Here is a 17,505-nt window from a genome sequence, read left to right on the forward strand (position 1 = left end):
GCTACAAGTTGCCCAGCCCTGGTACTGGGGGCAATGGAGAGGCAGGCAAACTGACTGGACTCACAAGGGTATGTTGTACTGGAAAATTCTCCTGTGAACGTATATTTATTTTCGACAACAAATAATAAAACCACCTTAAATTTCAACAATTTTAAAATAAGCCATTTAAAATCGAATACAATAGTATCAAAGTTCCACTGCAATGAATGGGAAGTGAGGTTTGGAGAGGATCAATTCTTGGTGGATCAGGCAATGGTGGGAGGCCATTGGTGGGATTTTGGACCTCAAGACACCCAAATGTGTTGGCCTTGTACAGCTATCATATATTCTCCTGTTAAGCGCCTATTTAGACCTAGGGGCAATTCCTGGGTTGTTTAACCATGGGTTATTGCTGGGTAAACTCTGGGTTGTTTAACCCTTAAATGACCAAGAGGTCTAGGTTTGGACACCATGACAATAATGTTGATTGAAGACGGAAGCGATCAGGTGAACTGGGTCATATACTCCCCCGCAGTCTCCCAAATGATGTGATTTGGAAATAAAACTTTTCTGGATAGCCATGCTCAGTCCCCACAATAAGCGCACCCAGAAAGTGACAAAACAAAAGATCAGTGGAAGTGAAAAAGTGTTTCCCAAGCAGATTTTATTGATGGTTTGCAAAAGGAGTTTGGTAATGTGAACAGCATGCCGATAGTATTGAAGATATGCCAGTATGAACAGAAGAAGCTTCAATGCTTGCAAAGAGGAAGGCCTTTCCTAACTAAAGGATTGTCTCAAATATAAAATGAGAACTGTTGTGATTTCTCTGGTGGACATTTTCTTCCCATTCCCTATGAATGTCCTTGTCAATGTCCTTGAGCTTTTCTTCTATTCCCACTGGGCTGCTACGCTAATTGCCACTGAAAGAGTGGTGGCTGTGGTCTCCAGGAATGAAGCCATCTAGCACATCACCTGGCTCCAAAGAGATACTGCAAAAGTTTCCACACAGCTGTCACTTCTGCTTTCATGTTGTAGTTCTTGGGACTGAGACAAGGGTAGCTCCTTCTGGGAGTAGAGCCTGGTTTTTTTTGCTGTGGTGGGTCCTTCTACAACCGCCCCCCCCACCTTCTTTTGCTCCTTGAGTCTACTGGAACACCAAGCACATATTTTATGTTCCTCCATGATCTGGGAAGTTTTTTTGGCCAATGCTACCTTCTTTTTTTAAGTGCCTAGCAGGTTTAACCATTTACACTTTTATTCAGCACTCCACCCCCCACGCCCAAGCTAGTTGAGGGTGGGGTTTTCCTTTTTTTAAGACCTACAAAAATTGAGGTGGGGGGAAGCCCAGTCTTTCATGATTGCCACAAGGGCCAATTAGTTGGCAATCTGCACAGCTGCACAGGGAGTGGCAGTTGTGGTCACAAGGGCAGCCAATCAGCATTCTGTACAGCCGATTTCTCCTGTAAGCTGAAAGAACTCTTGCTCCCAGGCTTGATTGAGATTGCGACTTTGTACCTCTCTTGTCCTAAAACTGGTGAGTGCAGATCTACAGCTGGCTCACCAGCGGTCTGCCTGTCTCAGGCCTTAAAACCCTCTATTTGTAGGGCATGTATGGTGGAAATAATTGGGAATCAATTTCACAGGCAAGGTTAGAATCTCTAACCTATAACCAAAAGGGGAACTAAAATGATCAAGGGGCTGGAGAAACTCTCCTATGAGGAACGGTTACAATGTCTGAGACTGTTCACCTTAGAGGAAAGGCAAGTAAGGGGAGACATGATAGAGGCGTACAAATTATGCATGGTGTGGAGAATGGCAGGGATATATTTTTCTCCCTCTCTCATAATACTAGAACCCAACTTCAATCCTATGAAGCTGACTGGTGAGAGATTCAAGACAGATAAAAGGAAGGGCTTCTTCGTACAGCGCAGAGTTCAACTATGGAATTCACTACTACAAGCTGTAGGGATGGCCACTGATTTGGATGGCTTTAAAAGGGGTTGGGCAAATTCAGAATGTTGGACTAGACGGATGCTTAGTTTGATCCAACATAGGAATTCTTACGTTCTTAAAAGGCAGCGGCAGAGGGTGAGGGGCAGAGAGCTAGATAAGGATGACTTTTTTCTGCCATGTTTCCCTAAGAAGGCTGTTGTGCCTTTAAAAGTCTCATGAACGGCAAAAATTCATTGATGGAGGTGCAGTGATTGGGACAGTGGCATTATCTGAAGTCCGAAGGTACAGGGACCATGCAGAAGCTAAGCAGGTCAGTGCCTGCATGGGAGACAGACAGCTGGGAATCCTATGTAAGCCACCTTGAGTTTCATAGGAAAAATGTGGACTAATTAGCAAAGAAATAAAAGTCTACAGTTGTTGAATGAGTGCCTATTGTGTAGCTTCTAAAGCCCTGCCAAAAATATTTTTGACCCTTGTAGCTTTAAAATCAAACCTTTTTTTTTAGTAGAATGTATGATTTTTGAAAGGCCTGAAACAGAAGGAAGTATCTAAGGGCTCAACCCTATGCATGTTTAGATAGAAAAAAAGTCCCACAATTCCCAGCATCGCTGGCTGGGGCATGCTGGAAGTTGTAGGACATTTTTCTGTCTAAGCATGCATAGCTTTGCACCCTAAACCTGCTTGTTTTCTCTGAGATATTTACATGGATTCTGTTTACTTCCACCACATAGGGTAGATTTTTAAAGATGTGACTGGGAACCAGAGTTACTATTAAAAAGATTTAAGACTATAGCCCCTTGCTGGGCTCTCTCATGCAGCGATAGAGAATGTGCTAGAATGTTACCACCCGCTTACGATGGTAGAAGTGATCGTGGTAGTGAAGAATCTCCCCTTCAGCACTTCAACCTGACCCCCCTCCACACCCGGAAAAAGGGGCGGACCTTCTCCCCAGAGAAACGGACTGAATGGAAAGTGAAGATCAGGTCATCTGAATCAACATCAAAAAATTCCACACAATGTGCTTCATAGCACAGGGACACCCGGATTTTCCGGAGCTTCCGTCTCAAGATCAAAGGGACTGGCTTAGGGGAAGTGAAAGCCAAGACCTGAAAAGGTGACAATGGGTCGCGGAATGACTTTCCCACTGCCCAGAACCCCTCGTCGGGACTAATGCGGACCACCCCCTTCCTCCGGACAGACTCTCGGGCAACCCCCACGGCCCACCTGCCCAAATTTTCCTCCACCTCCACCTCCCACCAATGTCTGCCTGAAGTGAAATTCTCACGGCCCAGCACGCTCATCATGATATCAAATCTCTCCGGGTTGTCAGGCAGGACTTGGTATCTACTTCCTCTTCTCACGCTCTTCAGATCCTCGGACAGAATGAGGAAGGGATTTGCAGTGTCAGGATCCAGAGTAAAATTCACTGCAGAAAGAAAGAAGGGAAAGGAGGTTGGATGGTGTGAGTAGGAAGATCAGCCTCATCTACAGTGACTCATAAAACATCCCTTCTCTAAGGACAGCCTTCCCCAACCTGGTGTGCCTTCCAGATGTGTCAGACTACAACTCCCATCATTCCAAACAAGCATTGGCATACTGGCTGGTGGTGATGGTAGTTTGACACCACGAAAGCACCAGGTACTTCTCTAGGCTTTCCCTGAATCTGGTCAGGAAGCCTAGCAGAGAGCAGAAAAAGTCGTATCACCAAGGAGGAAGCAGGCTGGGGACAGAGAGAAAGCAACTGGCTATTGGAGTCCCACATCCCAAATACAGCAGATGCAACAGCCCTCTTCAGGTGTTCCATTCTTCACACAGCTGGAATCTGTTCTAAGTATGACCGCATCAGGGCCGGCTCTGTCATTAGGCAAAGCAAGGCAACTGCCTCAGGTGGCAAATATTAGGGGGGCGGCAGCAGCAGTCATTCCTCCTGAGTGCCTCCAGCCATGTCCCTCTGTCGGAGAAGCCACACCTGTCCTGTCCTCAACTTTAGAGTTCAACGCATTTCACAGATATTATGGGTTGGATCCAGGCTAAGTTCAGGGCCTGGCCAAGATGTTTTGCTGCCTGAGGAAAAGGGCAAAATGGCACCCCCATCCCACATCTGGAAGCTGCCTTGACCCGTAGCTGAATTTCACTTCAGCCACTGCCAATCAGACAGTGTCCTCCATCGCACTTGAGGGCAGCAGGCTAGTTTGGGCGATGCAGAACAGGCCATGTGGCACAGCTCTGTCCCCCAACAGAGGGAAATGGCTGGAGGGGCTCAAGAGGAATGGCTGCTGCCCTCCCCCATAACTGTCACCTGAGGCAGTTGCCTTGCTTTTCCCAATGGCAGGGCCGGCCCTGACTTAGTCATATTTAGGATAGATTCATTGACATCAAGAGAACTTAAAGTCAGAGGCTTACTTAAGTTCCATTGATTTCAATGGGTCTACTCTCCTAGCAAGTATCCCCATGTCATTATCCCCATGTTGCAGGTGTATTGGTGAGTCTAAGAACTGTTGGGTTGATTAAAACTAGGGATGTCAAAGAAATCTGCAACAGATTCAAATGAGTTCAGATTTCTACAAAATTCTGATTCCACAGCAGATCAGCTTTTTCCAAGTTGCACGGACTTATGGATGGGTTTTTTGCTTGGGGCAGGGAGATTCGTGCAACTGCGCATTTGCAAACAGGAATGAAATTCTTGTACATAAAATCCAATTCCCTCAATGAGCGGAGGATCAGTGGACACTCCGAAGTCAGTGGGGTGATGAGTCCGCTCCGGGTTTCAGGCAGAACTCTAAAGCAGCTATCCAAGGGCCTTTGCACCTTGGATAGCTCCTTTAGAGTTCTGACTGAAACCCGGAGTGGAGTGGAATCCATGAAGCACAACCGGAACGGATTTAAGAACATCTCTCTCTACCTAAGACCAAGCTCCACTGAACAGCATGGGATTTACTTAGTAAAAAATAATTAAGGTTGCTCTGCCTATCACAAAACTATACCAGCTCCTACTTCCCAGGCACTGGCGGATGGTGCCCCTTGGGGCTGGTGGAGGACAGTAGAAGACCGTGCGTGGCACTTAGATACATTTGCTGCAGCGTGCAGCTGTTTGTTGGGACTTCCCTTTGCTACAAGTGGGTGAGGGACAGGCAGGGGACCGCTGCCCCGTTTGCCCCCAATATAGAGCCACCTTTGCTCCCAGGGTCATCCTAACCATACTGCCCTCTCTTTTTACCCCAGTCGCTGCTGGATTCTTGTGTGAGGAGAAAAAGAGAAATTCACTGCAATTGTCAGAAGTGAGGTTGTTGAAACATCTGCCTAATACAACCTGATTAAATACTTCAATGAGGTGTTGTTGTTGAGCCTCCAACCCCTGTCAATTCCCCCCCACACACACACCACCATTTTTGTAAGTTCCATGTAGATAGTTACCTCTGTACAATTCTTGATTCAGGGACTCTGTCATGCAGGGGAAAGAGTGAGAAATTTAGAGTTAGACCATCCTACATGTAGCAGTGTGTCATGTCATGTTTTGAGAGGGGAAAAACCCTCTCATGCTAAAGATCAGATTAAAATTAGTACTAGATTGAATGATTACTAATTTCTGGATTATTTTTTGGATTATCAAATGTGGTCTCCAAGAGTTAACAGAGAGACCCCCTCTGTAACCCCAGTTGCTTCCACACTAGCTCTTTTCAGCCTGAAATTGCCCCTGTTCACTAATTTTCTATGGTGAATCAAAATGTTGTTACCACATAATTACATTGCAGTGTTTTCTGTGTTGTCCATCCATTTCCTCCTGTTTTGTTTTGTTGCAATAAAAGAGAGTTGCAGCACCAGCCCATCAAGTTTGGACAGGCGAAGCACTATTGCAGCTTTTAAGATCTCATGTGCCTTTAATTAAAATACTCCTGTTCACAGTTCTTCCTGTTTTATTGATCTCTGTCCAGGACAGTTGGAGAATTAATTACCAAATGACCTTATTTAGTCAGTTTCTGTTCTGTTCTGTTCTCTCTCTCTGTGTGTATGGTGTTAGTTATTTTTGTCTTTTCTTTAATAGAGGAACAGTGCTATTCCACTATCAAAGCAAGAGCAGATAAAGTAATGGAAGGAAATTTGCCCCCCAATGGGGAACATAAACTATGCAGCAATTAATCTGTAATCTCCCTGCCACACATAACAGGAAGCAATAAAACAGGAAGAAGCTATGAACAGGAATCTTTAAATTAATGTTGCAAGGGACCTTTGCTGAACTGGACTTATTATAGAGATCTTGGCCTCGGAGAAGGCATTGCTGGGTAATAGTGTCTACTAAGTGCTGTGTGGAATAACTTTTAATTGTAGAAAAACATGACCTCAACCATGCTTTCTAGTGTGGAAGCAACCCCTATCTCAAGCACCAACTTTCATTAAGTTTTCCCTTCCCCTTCAGTCCCAGAAAGCTACCTTTGTTCAGTGCTTCCTCCAGAGATTCTGTTATGTGAAGAAAAGGGTGATAAATTTACTCAGACTGTCATAAAGATATGATACATTGCATTGCATATAAAAATGAACCAAAAATCTCCCAAAGATTTTACCTACACAAAACTTCTAATTAAAATTGATATTTAAATGTAGGACTATTTTGCATTGATTAGTGTTTCTTGTTTAAATTTAGAGTCCACGTTAGGAGTAAATAGCAATGAGATGATAGGGAAGGAAAGCCAAAAAGAAGGAGTTACATGTGAGTAAAGCACTCAACGAGGCATTTACAACTAGATCAACTGTCAAGAAAGGGGGAGGAAAGAGGAGTCACTCCCCTTGCTAGGGGATGTTTTCTGGTTGGTGAATCTTTTGATGAGGAGAGGGCAGGTCTGAGAGTTAGCTTTGAGGAAGGCTGTATCTGAGGGTCAAACAGGACAAAGGTGGAAGGTATGGTCAAGGAAAAGTTGGAGGTCAGGCACCAGATCAGGTGACCAAGGACCTGAGATAGAAACCTAGTCAAAAGTCAGGTTGGACAGATGAGAAATAGGAAGAAAAGGTGTCAGGGTTCCCCTTATGACCTGCTCCCGCTGAGCAACTCCTTAAGGATCTCTTGCCTCCTTAAGAGTCCCCGCTTCCTTCTTTAAACTTCCCCTTCCCAATAATGTGGGGTTTAGGTTGTAGATGTGGGGTGATGGCCACTTCAGATACCTGGGTGTTAATCACAACAGTTTACCGGTAAATTAAAACAAGCAAATTACAACCAAAGGTATTTACAGAATAGAGCTGAGTGATACAAAAGGCATTAAGAGAATATAAAGGTTGCAAAAACACAAGTTCCTCTACCCTAGCTGCACTTAGACTTCTCCAGGCTGCTTCTTCCTGCTCTCTCTTCCTGCTCTGGTTTTTCTCTCTCTCTCTCTCTCTCTCTCTCATATCTGCCTCTTACAGGCTCACTCTCCCTTTATATCCCCTCCTTCCCCCAAACCGAAAGTACAGCTTCAAACCTGCAGAAATTAAACCTAACTCAGGAAAATGAAACTTACCAGGGAAATGAAACTACTCCTCTCAGGGATGCCTCCCCACCCCAACTTCCCTCCCCCAGGCCTGACTTTTTTCTTTTCCTTGCCTTTGTAGGCCTCAACCCTTCACACAACTTAGTTACTCAGACTGAAGAACACACCACGAAGCAACAGTTATATAGTATCAGCCAAGCCTGCATTGGTTCTTCCAGTCACATGGTTCTGGCTGGACTGTAGAACTGCAATTCCAGCTCTGGCCACCCAGTGGGTGGTGCTGCAGAGCCTGGGTTGGTAATCCTCTCAGCCTAAGAGCTGTCCCTGTGGTGTAGGGTGTGTGGTACCTATGACCTGTTGCCTGAGTCCCTGGTTCAAGTCCCTCAGTGCCTTACAGGAGAGCAATTGCATTAAAGGCAGGCCACCCGCCTTCCGTAGAAATTACATTGATGTGGAATGAGAGTCTTCCTCCACCCCGCAGATCCATTTGAAAGGAAAGACTGCAGTTTGCCTCTGGTGTTCCCTCCTTCTCAAAAGATCCACGAAAGGGGAATGGAAGGGACAAAAGAATTTTGAGACGTCTCTTGAGACATCTTGAACAGCTTCCTGTTTCACATGGGACTTCCCTACAGCCAACCCAGAGCTGGGGCACTCTCTAAGGTCTGCATCCATTCCCCTCCCTGAGCTGTCCTCCCCACAATACCTTTATATTTCTCCATCACCTCTTCTAGAGCGGAATTTGTCTGAGAGTAAATTCTGAGTTTCTCTTCCAGTCCTGGAGAAAGTTCAACCAGCTGCCTCATTTGCCCTTTCTCATACCTGGAAGCGAAGAAGAGGAAAATATGGAAATAATAGTTAAGAAAACTGTCCCTCCACCTCCCTGCAGTGGTCTCACCTGAACCGGCAGGTTGGGTGTCTAGTTGAAAGTAGATCTACTCTTGGTTCACTGCCCCAGCCTAGCATGTCAACCCTGGAGCACTTTCGAAAGAAGGTTCTATTCTAGTGAATTTCACCCTTAAGGGGGAAGAGAAGGAGGGAAGCCTCCTCTGGACTATTTTTACCTTAAGAATGAAATTGACTGGAATATAAGCCTCTAGTGCAACCTTGCCCAACCTGGGGTCCTCCAGATGTGTTGGACTACAACTCCCATCATTCCTATGCTGGCTAGGGATGCTAGGAGTTGTAGTCCAACATATATGGAGGGCCCCAGGTTGGGAAAGGCTGCTCTGTTGTGCATGGAAGGTTGACTGTGTATGGAATGAGTGCCCCAATGTTGCCGGGGGCCCATTGTTCAGGGGGAGTATATGTAAACTTCCCTGGAATCAATTTTGATGAAGGGGCATCTCTATGCATCTAGAGATCTATGTCATCTCTGCTTACAGGGCCCACTGCTATTGCTTTCCCCCCATTTAAGAAATATTCTAGCCTGGTGCTCCGAGCAGCCCTGGGTGTCTGGGCATAATTGCCATTTACATTTTCCATAATATCTCAAACATATTGGTGGAAGCTGGTGGCCCTGATTTCGGTGGGGCCATAAATCCACTCCAGGTTTCAGTCAGAACCAGGCAGAACTCTAAAGGAGCAGTTCAAGGTGTGGAACCATATCCCCAAAATGGTTCAGCCTCTTGAATAGCTCCTTTAGAGTTCTGGCTGGTTCTGACTGAAACCTGGAGTGGATTCACAGCTCCACAGAAATCGGAGACACCAGCCTCCACTGAAACATGGCATCGCTTCGGGGCACTATGAGAAATTAAAATGGTGCCTAGACCCAACTGCTCAGTGCTCTTTGGAGTTCTGCTGCCAAGTAAGCTTGCCCGGAATCTCCAATGGAGGAGATGGCCCGTCAAAAGCGACTCTGCCCAAGACCCCCTCAAACTAGGAGCCAGCCCTAGTTTGCTTGTGGGATTTTGTGTTTCAGTTACAAGGACCTTGGGTATCAAAGCAAGAAGAGGCCAAGGCTGATGCCTTGGAGAGCGACTGCCAGTTGGAGGATATACTGCTGGCTAGAATTAGCCTTTCCCAACAGCGGGTCATCAGATGGTGTTGGACTACAACTCCCACCATCCCCAGCCAGCATGACCAATGGCCAGATGATGGGAATCATAGTCCAACAACATCTGGGGTCCCACGATTGGGAAAGCATGGCCAAATGGACTCAGTATAAGACAATTTCCTCTGTGTGCACTCTTCACAAAGGCAAGTGCTTGATTTCTGACGACACAGACAGAATCATGGCCCAAGTGGTTGGGGTACAACAAGGTTCCTCTCCCATCCATGGAATCTGAAGGCAATTCCCACCCTGCCTGCAGAATCCTTTCTGGATCCTTCATATAGAAGAAAATGGCTTTTAACAGTGCGTTGTGCCCAATGCAAGTTGGTGACTCTATTTTACAGAAGTGTGTGTGTGTTATAAAACCAAAACTTTTTCACCGGAAACAAAACACAGAGAAGCGTGAGAAAGAGCCACATACCTGCTCAAGACATTTCTGATGTCCTGAAAGCATGAAGAGAGAGAGAGTGGAGAGAGAGAAAGAGGTGTTCAGCTACACACCGGGCTGCTTCTTACTCTACCAGGGATTCATTTCCCCTTATTTACTCCTTGAGGAATATTAATGGCCATTCCCAGGATTATGTCTTCCTTATTCCTCACCTCATGATTCAGGAAGGCCTCTGTTCCTCCTGCAAGGACCTGGGAAGGATCTTCGTAAGAGCTGGCCCTACTGTTAGGCTTAGTGAGGCAGCTGATTTTGCCCCAGGCAGCTGATTTTGGGTGCTGTGAAAGGGTAGTGTGAGAGATTCACCTGGTTTGCACAACATGACAGCCCATCGAGGGTTAATTTACTCTCAAGGAGCTGCAGCATGTGCCAACCACCATTATGAAATATGCAAACCGCGACTCAGGGTTGTCAGGGGTTGTTGTGTCATGAGAACCAGGCCAGCAGGGGCTATTTGAGGGTTAAACAACCTTTGTATAACCCTCGGTCTGTTGTAGGGTTATGCACCGCAGCGCCTCAAGGGTAAATTGATGGGCTGTCATGCGAACTGGCCCAGTGTGTGCAGGGCAGAGACCTGCCTGGGCTGGCCCCCAATGTTGCTCCACCTGGAGACAATTATGGCCTTCTGGAAATAGATATGTGTGTGGGGCAGGATGCCAGTGAGTCAAAGCTGCAGAGGCTGCTATGTAAGCAGTGGGGGGAGACAGAGCTTGAAGTTCAAATGGCAGAGACTGGCGAGGACCAAAGTAAGCTTTTTTTTGTTTCTCCTGTGGATAGGTGGAGGTTACAGGACTAGGAAATAGATTTACTGAGCTGGGAAGGAGATTTAGTAAAAGCGTTGACTTCTGTGATGAGTTAGACCTCCTTAGGCCGAGGTGAAAGCTGGAAGATATTTAGCTCTTGCAAGGACTTGCAGAAGATGCTAAATTGGACCTGAGGGGTCTTATCAGTAAGGGAGTTTATCACAGGCAGCAAATGGTTATATATTTCATTTATTATTGCTGCATTTTTACTGCCAGGTAGGGGGAAGAAGTGCTTGTGGGATTTTGTGTTTCAGGTGCTGAAATGACACGACCGGCCTTGGAGAATATGTATCTTGATTTTGGTGATGGAGCCACCATTTGCTCTTCCTCCTCAGGCAGCGAAAGGTCTTCAGTTTTAGTACATAAAACTTTTGTTTTTGTTTTGTTTTGTTTGTTTTGTTTTGTTGTATTTAAAAACCTAGGTTTTAGTACATAAAAACTTTTTTCCCCCTTGCAATTTTACTTGTGTTCATTAAAGTACTGGGAGTCAGAGGGTTGTGTCCAATGGGCTGCATCCAATGTTAGTTTAATTTAAGCTCCGTTCATTTCAGTGGATCTACTCTAAGTAGGACTAACATTAGTTACAACCCAGTAAGCCTTGGAGATCTACTGCAGATTACCAGAGGTCTATCAGTAGATCCCAATCTAGCTTGTGCCCATTCCTATTTTAGAGTTTTGTAAGCCACCTTGTGAGGGCAGCATGCCCTGAAAAGCAGATTAAAAAAGGTTTCAATAAACACATAATAAATGGTGTGTGTGTGTGTGTGTGATCTGAAGAGCAAAACCAGACAGAAGTTGGGCTGATCCCACAGTGGCAAAAGGATGGAACGGCTCTTTTTAATGTACGTTTGTAAGACACCCTTGTAATGTAAGACACCCTTGGTCTTACCTGTGGCAATTCACTTTCTGGCTGGTGGAAGGTCCCTTCCACTTCTGTGATCAGGTTGCTGAGATGGGAAATCTCTTGGGAGAACCTGGTGACATTTTCTTGCTGTTTCTCTTCGATCTCTTTTTTCAGACTTCCCAGCTGGGCCAGCCGGAGGAGCTCTAGTTCTTCAAGGAAGTTGTACATGCGCTCGAAAGCAGACGTGACCTTCTGCTTCTCCATTTCTAGTTGTGTCTGGTGGTGAGAGAAATGTGTACCCCACCGCTAATACACCCACGCAAGTCAGCACTTGGTTCTTTCGTCACCATTTGACGAGCCTGAATGTGTGAACCAGCTTAATTAACCTATTCATTAAAAATTTGTTTTTAAAGATCTAAATTGGTTTAATTTTTAAACAAGGGTTAAAAGTTTTTAAGTTGTTGCAAGTTTTCACTGTAAGTTACCTTGGGGGCCAAAAATGACTCATGCAGTTGTTGTTGTTGTTGCTGAACCACAGAATACGTCATTATTTATTTAGTTAGTTAAATTATTTCTAGATCGGGTCCAGCCCTCCCATGAAGCAGGATGAATCCTCTGCCTTGGGCGGCAGAGTGGGAAGAGCGGTGAATTGTGCATTTCCCCTGCCAACCAGGAAGGCCTGCTGCCACCATGCTCCCTCCCTTTGCTGCTGCTGCTGCCACCACTGCCACCATCACCACTGCCATGTCTCCCACCCACCCCATTCCCATTCCCACTACCAGCCGGTCTGTGGATCCTCTCGGAGCGAGCTGAGCTCTCAGAAGAGAGAGCTCAGACAGCTGAGCTCTCCGAAGAGCTGTGTCAGCTGGAAAAGTGGCTGCTCTTCAGAGAGGTGGCCCACCCACATGCCTGGCCTGAGGGTTCCTTCCTTGGGATCAGGCACTGTGGAAGGAGGGGTGTCCCTGGAGACTGCAAGCAGTACGGGCAATCTCCAGGGACACCCCCTCCCATAGAATGGGCAGCAGCAGCAATGCGGCAGGTAGGTAGAGGGTAGGAAGGAGACGGACCAGGCAGGCAGGAGGAGGGCAGACAGACATGAGGGAGGGCGGAAGGGGGTGGTGGCAATGGCAGCCAGCAGTGGGGTGTGAGCTTTCCCACCTCAGCCAGCGGGAGAGTTTGCCCCAGCACTGTTCTAGACTGCCTTTCATCATAAAAGACAAGGCAGTTTATAAAATAAAACCAGTACAATAAAACAGCACTACAACATACTACAAAATATGCAGAATTGATTAACGCTGGTACTAAAAATCAGTGTCTGGAAACGTCTGCATGAATGGGTATGAGCGGAGGACAGGAAGGCCTGGCGTGCTATGGTCCATGGGGTCACGAAGAGTTGGACACGACTTAACGACTGAACAACAACAACAATACCTGCACTGTAGGTGCCCCCTGAATCTCTGAGGCGAGGTCGTTCCACAATATGGGGCCACCACAGAGAAGGCGCTCTTTTGATTCGCCATAAGATGTATGGCCGCTAAACGGAGCACGATTGGGAGGGCTTCCAACGATGACAACTCCTTCAGCTTGGCTGGGTAGCAAAGAGGCAGGAGATGGCATTCTTTCAGCACTTGATGCTTCCACTAAGCATCTTAGCCACTGTGTTTTGCACTAGCTGCATATAATTGGTCAAACACCAAGAGGTGTATTGCTTCAATGATCGAAAGCACAAGGAGTCTCCCAGTGAACTTGTCCTCAAGATGTGTGCCACAGCAATAAACACCTACCAGACATTCTTGGCTTCTTAGCTCTTCAGCTAGTTTCTGATCCACAAGAATTTCTCTCTCTTTTTCCAAAGACTTCAGCTCAGCTTTTTCCTACAGAAGGAAAAAAAAAGAAGCTATTTCTCTGTTAGGCTATCAGTACCAATAATTGATTTCCTTAGAAAACCATGTTTGATCTGATCATGAAGGACTAGCAATTTGCTGAGTGTCCTTCAGATGGTAAATCAGGTAGCTCTTCCATGATATTTCCCTTTCCCCATCTTGCCTAGTCAGATGGGTAACATTTGGGAACGTATGCTAAGATGGAAGCACAATATGAATTGAGATTGCAATTATATATCTATTATAGACAGTAGGGTTGCAATGTCCACATTAATGATATTCACAAAAGGGCAAATGAGAGAAGAACTGTGTTAACAAAATGCAGTAAGGGCGTAATCCTACACTTGTTGAAGCAGAAAAAAGCCCTACAACTCCCAGCATTCCCCAGCCAGCCATGCTGGTTGAGGAATGCTGAGAGATGTGGGGCTTTTTTCCTGTTTATACATGCATGGGATTGCACCCTAAATGTGTGTGTGTGTGAAATCACCAAAACCGGATGGTAATTTTTGATACTTTGGATTTGCATCATATGCATAATTTTCTCTGTCATTTTCCTTTGAAGAATGTCACCGCATATAAGAGAAACTTTAACCAAGATTTATGAAGCTGAAGGAAATGGCATAGTTTCTCAAATATACTTTCTATGTAGAGTCATAGAATTTTAGGGTAGGAAGGTACCCTAGAGATCATCTAATCCAACCCCCTGTTCAATGCAGGCTCTGCCCTGCAGGGTGCAGCTACAACATCCTTGGCAGATGGCCATCCAGCATCTGCTTAAATACCTCCAGCAAAGGAGAACCCACCAGCTCCCAAGGCAGAGTGTTCCATGGCTGACAGATCTTACTGTCTGGAAGTTTCTCCTAGCGTTGCCTTTGCAGGTGTTTAGTCCCCCCCCCCACCCCATGATATATTCATGCTACCTGACTCAGGGGTCTCCAGACTTTTTGGGCTGGGGGAACATTTGGAATTTTGAGAGGTCATGGGTGCTCTCACAAAACAGCTGCTCAGGGGAAATTGCCTAGTCACAAAATGGCTGCCCACCCATTGCCAGGAAGTTCAAACTGTTGAAGCTAAAAGAAAACAAACTTGCCCAAGAACCCAGGTACAAGGCAGAGGTGTGGACTGAGCTCCAAAAGACAAAACGTCTCTTTTGAACCCACAGTTTTCTGCTCCAACAGGTATTTCACCAGTGGAGGCTGGCGGCTCCGATTTCGGTGGGGCTCTAAATCCCTTCCAGGTTTCTGTCAGAACCAGGCAGAATGCTAAAGGAGCTATCCAAGGTGCTGAACCTCACCCCCCAAACTAGATTCAGCACCTTGGATAGCTCCTTTAGAGTTCTGGCTGGTTCTGACTGAAATCCAGAATGTATGCACAGCCTCATCGAAATCGGAGCCACCAGCCTCCATTGCATTTCACAGAAGGCTAACTGGTGATGCTCAGAGAAACACAAAGACACGCCCAGACAAAGACACCCAGACAAAGACAAAGCCCCCCCCCCCCCAGGCAAAGCACTACCTGTGGCCCAGAGGCATTATTGCTAAGAATGATAATGCTGGAGCCTGGTGCTTTGCTTTATAGCACGCCAGCCAGCCACTTAATTTTTTTTTTTTATTCTAAAAGAAATTTTAAAATGAGGGGGGAGGTGGCCTGGCAGGTGTCATTTGGAGGTGTCCACAAGCACCACATAGGAGAAGCCAGGGTTGGAGCATTGGACTAGGGCTGGAGATATTCAGGTTCAAATTCCCACTCAGCCTTCAGCTTACTGGGTGACCTTGGACTATCTCCTAGCCCAACCCACCTCACAGGGTTGTTGTGAGGATAAAAGTGTGGGGCCGCTTCAAGCTCCTTGGAGGGAGGGCAGGGTATAAATGTAATGTATTGGGTTTGCATAGGGTAGGTTTAGTCTGGAGAAGAGACTATTTAGAGCTGACACGTTAGCCAACTAACTATCTGGAGGGCTGTCATGCAGGTGAGGGAGTAAATTTCTTTTCTTTTGTTCCAGAGGGAGGACCCAGACCAACAGGTTCAGCCAGTGGAGGCTGGTGGCTCTGATGTCAGTGGGGTGGTGAATCCACTCCAGGTTTCAGTCAGAGCCAGTCAGAACTCTAAAGGGCATACCCAACTCCTTTAGAGTTCTGACTGAAACCTGGAGCGGATTCCCTGCCCCACTGACATCAGAGTCACCAGCCTCCACTAGGTTCAGCCTGACAGTACAAGCCATAGTGGGGCAGACTGCCTCAGACGGCGGGGCATGCGGCGGTGGAGAACTATCCTTTCTAAGAGATTTTTAACAAGAGGCTAAATGTGTATTAAGTATTGTGTCCTCAAGACATGATTGGAAGCTAAGCAGGGTCAACCCTGGTTTGTACTTGGATGGGCGACCGCCTGGGAATCAGGCTTTCTGCACTGAGCAGGGGGTTGGACTTGATGGTCTTGTAGGCCCCTTCCAACCCTATGATTCTATGACTACCTATCAGCAGTGGAAGCTGGTGGCTTCTATTTCAGTGGGGTGGTGAACCCACTTTGGGTTTCAGTCAGAACTCTAAACAAGCTATCTGAAGTGCTGAACCCACCTCGGATAGCTCCTTTAGCAGTCTGACTGGTTCTGACTGAAACCCAGAGCGGATTCACCACCCCACTGGAAGAGGCACCACCAGCCTCCACTGCCTATCCGGGATGCTGTAGGAGTGGATATTTATTTATTTATTTATTTATTTCATTTCATTTCTATACCGCCCAATAGCTGAAGCTCTCTGGGCGGTTCACAAAAATTAAAACCAAACAACACACAATAAAACAATTTAAAATATATAGAACATTAAAACCACAGTATAACAATACAACCACAATAAAACCTAGCAGCAGTACAGGAGTTTAAAATACAGATTTAAAACAGCAAAGATAAAAATTTAGAAAGCTAAAATGCCTGGGAAAATAAAAAGGTCTTCACCTGGCGCCGAAAGGAGTACAATGTAGGTGCCAGGCGAGCCTCACTAGGGAGCTCATTCCAGAGCCGGGGTGCCACAACTTTTTTTTTTTGCATCAGCACGCAGGGGGTTGGACTAGATGCCCTTTGAGGTCCCTTCTGGCTCTCCCAGTCGGTGACAGGTCTTTGCATGCCTTGACACAATGGAATCTCTTAGGGGAGTGAATCTACACAGAAGCCTCCGAAAGAAAGGGCTACCACCCCATATCCAAAAGACAACCAAAGTTATTATTATGCCAGCAGAGGCTGACGGCTCTGATTTCGGGGCACGGGAGGGGGGGGGATCTCCTCTGGGTTTCAGTCAGAACCACTCAGACCTCTAAAGCTATCCAAGGAGCTGAACCCATGGGGGGGGGGGAGGACTTGGATTCAGCACCTCGGATAGCTCCTTTAGAGTTCCGACTGGTTCTGACTGACACCTAGAGTGGATTCACAGCCCCGCTGAAATCGGAGCCACCAGCCTCCAGTGTATGCTGCCATAGTCCTTCTACTAGCACAGCAGCTTTTATTATGATTGTCATGACGCCGTGGTTCTTGTGATGGGTTTTATGCTTTTAGGCTTTCCATGATGACTATTTTTTACCTCGTCCTGCCTGGGCACCTCCTCGATGGGAACCACGCGGTGCTGCCGGTGCCCCCGGGACCTGTCGCACACCACGCAGATGGGGGCCTGGTCGTCCTGGCAGAAGAGCTTCAGGGGCTCCAGGTGCCTCTCGCACACGCCCAGCCCGCCCTCCGCGCCGCTCCCCTCCTCAAGTTTCCGGAGGATGCCGATCATGTTCGCCAGCTGCCAGTTGGGCCTGGCGTTCCTCCGCTGGACCGTCTCTCGGCACTGGGGGCACGAAATGCCTTTGTCGGCCTCCGCCCAGCACTGGGCCAGGCAGGCCCGGCAGAAATTGTGCCCGCAGTCCAGGATCACGGGCTCTCGGAAGTACTCCAGGCAGATGGCGCAAGCGGCTTCGTCGCGCAGCTCCTTCAGGACCCGGTGGCGCCCGGCGCCCAGGGCGGCCCCTCCCCGAAGCATCGCGGCGCCGGCCGCCCGCTCCGGCCGCGGGGCGAGCGATGACTCGGCGCTTCCTCCCCCGGAACTGCCTCAGGGCCGG

At 47.1% G+C, this 17,505-nt stretch overlaps 1 protein-coding gene across 1 annotated transcript; it reads right to left on the reverse strand.

Moving 5' to 3' along the window:
- Positions 1-633: 633 nt before the first annotated feature.
- Positions 634-17,505, reverse strand: LOC146355464 (zinc finger protein RFP-like). The gene is made up of 8 exons (XM_084840959.1): positions 16,986-17,505; positions 13,318-13,407; positions 11,579-11,809; positions 9,863-9,885; positions 8,095-8,210; positions 6,361-6,387; positions 5,347-5,373; positions 634-3,358 (listed from the first exon to the last, which is right to left on the reverse strand). Exons 1-8 carry the CDS (start codon positions 17,424-17,426, stop codon positions 2,826-2,828), a joined length of 1,488 nt encoding a protein of 495 aa, XP_084697085.1. The 5' UTR covers positions 17,427-17,505; the 3' UTR covers positions 634-2,825.

This window comes from Heloderma suspectum, chromosome 2 (assembly GCF_057233095.1).
Source record: "Heloderma suspectum isolate Gila_16-S chromosome 2, 16-S_ref, whole genome shotgun sequence".
NCBI classification, from domain to species: Eukaryota; Metazoa; Chordata; class Lepidosauria; order Squamata; family Helodermatidae; genus Heloderma; species Heloderma suspectum.

Bases quoted from the DNA above. Each gene is read 5' to 3' on its own strand.
- LOC146355464 (XM_084840959.1), bottom strand. From the start codon at position 17,426: ATGCTTCGGGGAGGGGCCGCCCTGGGCGCCGGGCGCCACCGGGTCCTG. The intron at 8,211-9,862 runs GTATGTGGCTCT...CTTCGCTTCCAG, and splicing joins ATCAGAAATGTCTTGAGCAG to GTATGAGAAAGGGCAAATGA. The intron at 5,374-6,360 runs GTAGCTTTCTGG...CCTGCATGACAG, and splicing joins GGAGGAAGCACTGAACAAAG to AGTCCCTGAATCAAGAATTG.